At 33.8% G+C, this 5,593-nt stretch overlaps 1 protein-coding gene across 2 annotated transcripts; it reads left to right on the forward strand.

The window, feature by feature from the left end:
* The first annotated feature begins 260 nt into the window (after positions 1–260).
* On the forward strand, positions 261–5,087 carry LOC143606317 (uncharacterized). Of its 2 annotated transcripts, none has more exons than XM_077082126.1 (5): positions 261–389; positions 504–591; positions 4,111–4,224; positions 4,319–4,481; positions 4,566–5,087. In XM_077082126.1, exons 3-5 carry the CDS (start codon positions 4,121–4,123, stop codon positions 4,950–4,952), a joined length of 654 nt encoding a protein of 217 aa, XP_076938241.1. In that variant the 5' UTR covers positions 261–389; positions 504–591; positions 4,111–4,120; the 3' UTR covers positions 4,953–5,087. The 2 variants fall into 2 exon arrangements, with proteins under 2 accessions (XP_076938241.1, XP_076938240.1); XM_077082125.1 differs by having other exon boundaries at positions 297–385.
* The last annotated feature ends 506 nt before the right edge of the window (positions 5,088–5,593 follow it).

Genomic DNA, 5,593 nt, shown 5'->3' on the forward strand with positions numbered 1-5,593 from the left:
TTGACTCGTCTAAATTAATCTAATTTTCAATATTTACAGGTTATAATTCAATACCATTTATAAATAAGCATATCTAATATGAATCATGACTAAAAACCGAAATGTCGGTTTACTCTTTCAGCTGTTCGGTTTTGTCATTTGAGCCTGCAAATTATGGTCGGATAAAAGTAATATAATAATTTTGACAGTATTTTTCATGAGTTAAATAATTATTATAATTGATTATTTTACATTGGGCTCGGGTTATAAGTTTGATTTAGTTGTTGTGTCGTGTTATAGCAAAAGATGATGAATCTCTAGCGTTGCCCTAAATCATTCGATTGCAAGCAACCAAATTATTATTATTTACCAATTTCAATTCCAGATGAAATCATATCAACACAGAGTTAGTTATGCTTCTTCTGCTTTCAAATTATTATTATTATTATTATTTATTCATGCATACAAGGTGTTTGATGATATGCCTGACTGACTGATTATTAACATTTTTATTTGAATTACAGTACAAAGTTGGTTGCTTGTTGGATAGTTTCTCATATAGCAAAATCACAAGGCTTTGCTGCTACCATGGGGCGCCTATTCGAAAAAGATGTGAGTTTAATCTCAATCACTATAAACTACATACTAGTCTTATTCTTTTAAGTTTTCTACTTCTCTATGGCCCATGATCCATAAACTAATTGACTGATACACATAATAATATTACAATACATACCATAGTTATCATCTAATTAGTACCAAAAGTTCTAAAATAGTCAAGATTCAAATGTGTCTTAACCTCACCTAGACCTAAGTTTCAATAGCACTGCTTGCGTTTGTTTTGCTCGGCTTTTATCTTCTCTTGTCCTTGGCATAGACAATGCCGAACCGCTCGCCTAGGACTAAAAAATGGGCCTAGGTGCAAGAAGCGAGGACTTTTAATAACTATGATACATACAAAGAACACTCGTCCTCAAGTTGGAGCGTAGATGTAAATCACACTCAACCTGTTACAAAAGATGTTTAGTGAGGATATTTGCTGCTGAAAGTCTGTCTTAAGGTGAATCGACTGAATAGATGGAGCGTCTCTTTGGGTGCATGATGTTCGATCCGGATTAGCTTTCAACCTATATATGCTTCATCCTAATGGAAAAATTGATTCTTGGCAATATGTAAATAAAGAATTACACATAATTCTTTTCTAATTAAAAACCAATTAGGTAATTTACTATTCCTTCCTAACTGAAAATTTCGAATTAGGTCGTTGTTTTCTAATTGAAATATTTCAATTACGTTAATCGTTCACAGTTGTTTTTTTTTCCTTTTAAGTCAACACTCTTATTTTAAAAAAAAATTATGTCATTTCCTAAATGTCAATTTGAGAAAAGGATTCTAATTTAATTTTAGTATATATATGTTCATAGTCAATGTTTATTTTGCATTGTGATAATTAAAACATAAAAGTAATGTATAAATGTGTTTTTATTGATCACTTATGTTTTGCTTTGTTTTATATAAAACAACAACCATACCCAGTAAAAATCCCACCCCTAGAAAAGCTATTGGTAGGGTATGGGTGGGTGAGATGTAGATAGACCAAACCTCTATCCCAGGGGATTTATATCGGGTATGCTTCCAGTGAGACCCTCGGTTCTATAAAAGACCAACATCAAAAGCATCGTACTAAAATATACCGTAGTTATTAAAATATAGAAGTTGTTATTAACTTTTTTTTATTTCTTTTGTTTTTTTTTCTTGTAGATTAATGGTGCTTAAAAGTGTTTTTTTTATTAATAAGTTATGTGCACATCTTTTTATAATCTTATATTTGGGTGCATAGGATTAACAAGTTAGAAGTCTTATATTTTTTTATTTGTTTCATATATTCTGTCTATGAGTTAATTTGTAAACAATATATTAAATACCCGGCGCCTCGCATTCGTGATGTTGTCGCCTTGCGCCTAGTGCCACGGCTGTCAGGACTGAGCACCTCAGAATGGAAGTTGAGTTTGACAATGAACACCCAACGGCAACCAGCAATATGTGAGGCACGCCGAAGCGATTAGTTACTAAAAGCTGAGGGGCGAGGCACTATGAACGAGGCGATAACTTCACGTACATGAGCGCTATATATTATATTATATTTATAATTTTTTTTATAATATTTACCACAATATTTAATCCTGAAGAAAAAAAAAGAATACTACTCACATTTTGATAACTCTTATTTAATATCACACAATGTGAACCAACTAAAAGAGTCAAACAACTAGAAGGAAAAGACAAAAGATCAAGAAAACAAATTAGTTACAAAGAAAGAAAAAAAGGGAAAAGTAAATTGCTAAAAAGTGTTAACAAGTTTAATTATTATTTGTAAATAATTTCTTAGTAAATATTCTACACCCAACGCCTCCGTACTGACGTACGTGAAGCTCATGTCTCGCACCTTGCCTTTTGAGACCTAAACGCCTCGGAGCATCTCACTGTTTTTATAACCAACGGCTAATCTAATTGCCCTAACCCTAGTGGCGGCTAACTGTAATATAAGGTCGATGGGTCAAACTTAACATGAATCCAAAAATTGTGTCAATTTGATGAATTTGAACACAACATGAGATAACACAACACGAGTTTTCGCGGGTTGAAGCGAACACAACTTGTAAAACCTAGTTTTTTGTTTTATGATTATTTTTTTTGCGCATTAATAGTGGATACTTCATAATAACATATTTAAAACCAAATATACAATTGTATAAAAATAACGTAATTACATTTAAACAATAAAACTGATGCTTATTACTCGTTTTATCTTTTGAATTTTGGCTAAAATACTCAACGAGTTCAAGTTATGGCATAAAACACATTTGAGAAAAAACATAAATTCAAATGGGTTAAAACGGGCCAACTCGCAAAGCCACCATGTTCAGACGAACACATCTCGTTTAGCTAAAGATGTTTGTGGATTTGACCTGAGACTGACCCGAACCTGTTTAGTATTTAGACTAAAGTCAAGCCTGAAAACTTTGTGTTAGGTTCATGTCGTGTTAGAAGTTCACACCCCTAATTGTATAGATACATACGTCACTACCTCACCAATTAAACTTTTCTTCATAAATCCTGGACCCAAATTCAATAAGTTTATTTATTACCAAAGACCGATTGGTCAAGTGGTAGCCCCATGAATTTCCATGAGGGAAGTCGTGGGTTTGACTCTTGTCTGGAGCATTTTGTTTCCGGTTGAGCTAGGGGATTTTACTAGTTTTGGGTTTCCTCCTAAGTGTGTATACCGGATCACGTGGTTTCATTCTTCGGGCGGGAGGGTGATTTCGGGTGTCCGGGCCTTTGCTATTAAAAAAATGAGGTTATTAGTTGGTTGTTATTTTAATTAATGCTCTAGTTGTGAATGCAACACGTTTCGTAAGAAAAACCTCTTATGTTTCACAATATAAAGGGAGCTCTAAAGCAATTTACATCACAAGTTTTATGCGAATTTGCTTTCAGAATTCTGATTTTGATCAAGAGGAAGAGCACCGCATTGAGTAACAATTCCTTACTTTCTCTTGCTCTTTATCTAAAATAATACTAAAAGCACGCGAATGAAATTGCTTCTTTGGTGCTTTGTTAATTGAGATATAAAACACTTTCCAAATTGTGTCGATTATCAAATTTTCAAATCTAGTCATGTTTCAAATCGATCTTGCTTTTATATGATTTTTTTCATAAGTAATCATGATATATGCGAATTTGAATGATTTTTATAGCGACTTAATGCTGCTATTCAAAAAGGGCTAGCGATACAGCTAATTGCGCGTTTGCCTTCCATTTCGATGTAAACACCACGCTTCAATGAATGAAATTATCAATTTATTAAAGTTAAAAAAATCATGATTAGATTTATTAGGAAGCTTAATTTGGAATATCAGTTTATGTATCTATGCATCTGCTTAATTTGGAATGTGATAAAGAGAATTACCAAACCAATTTTTTGGTTGAATACAAAATTATACAGAAATTATAATCCGCTGCATATGTATATGCGTGTAAAAAAGTTCTTTTTGGTGTGTGTAATTATAGTCTTTTGAACATCATCCTTTTGAAGTTAAATTTATTTGATGATGTTTGTCAATCCAGAAAGCAGAGGATGGCAGCGTTTTCTCATCTTAGTAATGAAATATGGAGCTTTATTATCACCCTTTTGGCGACATCAGCCAATGGGGCGGCTGATCTTGCCCGTTTTGCAGCCACGTAAGCAACATGTTTTTTTATTCTTTTAATTCTGTTACAGTCGTATTCTGTATTTTTCTCAGATAATAAGTTATTTAAAATGTTTTTCTTGCAGATCGAAAAACTTTCGCCGTCTATCTCGAAACACCGCATTGCTGAAGGTTGTAAATTTTGAAAGAATCTCGGTGGACGATTATTGGGAACACCGTCATTTGAAGGACCTTCTATGCCTATGTGCTCGAGCTGGAAATCTAGCTGCTCAGTCCATGCTGGGAAAGGTTATCTTAAACAAGTGTTTTTAAATTTTTTTTGATCCGCCAACACGTTTTCCGTTTTGTGACTAGTGATGTGATATTTGGCAGGCTCTATTGCACAATGATGCTTTTTTCTGGGTCATGATCTTGGATCAAAATGCGTTAGCGAATGGGCTTCTACGCCATCAGAGACTTGTGAGAAGGGTTATTTCTGATGCTAGTGATGAAGATCTTTCTATAATGCGTATCCCTTTGTTCAGCTACATGATCTCGTTTTTGGGCTATCGCGAGGCACGTGGAAGTGGACTTCTCCTCGCTATTGCTGAGATGTGTTCTTATTATCTGGAAAAACGAGTAAATGTTGTACATGATGTGCCTGGGCAGCAATTGTATGGGATTGATATAGCATTTGATTTTCTCACACCACCATCCGGACGGGCCCATCGTGCGCTAGTGCTTGCGTTATTCGACACACAGTTTGGTGTTCATGAGTGAGAGTTTGAGGCATTAATGGTGTCTGCATAATAAAAATGTTATAAATAATAAAGTGTAGAAATGAATCCTTTGTGGAGTATTTGTTTGTCATGCATAAGCATAAGCATAAGCATAAGCTTACCTTTCATATTGTGAGTTTGTTATGTTGTTAGTTTGGAGAGTTAAAAGAGTATTATTGTTCAGATCCACCATCAACCCCTATATATTATTTTATTTTTAATTTTCGGTGTTTAGTTTTTTTCTTTATATAATACTGAGGGGTAGTTTGGTCATTTCCATACACTTATCGGAAATATTTGGCGTTCATTCATTTTAGATGCACACATACCATACCGACTTAACATGAAGCAAAGTTTATGGACCCTTGTATGAAGTTATTTATACGTTACAGTTTTCGCTCAAACACGATAGAAGTTAGAACCAGTCTAACCCGACAATCAAACAAGCTCCCGCTAATAATTGTATAAACATAAAGTTGTTATAAATATATTAATATTATGGTTATCAATACCTAATATAGATTAGCTTTCTCCCCAAGTTTTCCTATCCTATATATATATCTCATTGTACCTCTTTGTAATACACACCTTATTAATGAAATCTCTCTCTTTCTCCCTACATCTCATTGTCATATTGTTTTA

The sequence above is a fragment of the Bidens hawaiensis genome, unplaced genomic scaffold (genome assembly GCF_021521415.1).
Source record: "Bidens hawaiensis isolate Kalapana, Puna unplaced genomic scaffold, B.hawaiensis_p1.1 tig00074276_1, whole genome shotgun sequence".
Lineage (NCBI taxonomy): Eukaryota > Viridiplantae > Streptophyta > Magnoliopsida > Asterales > Asteraceae > Bidens > Bidens hawaiensis.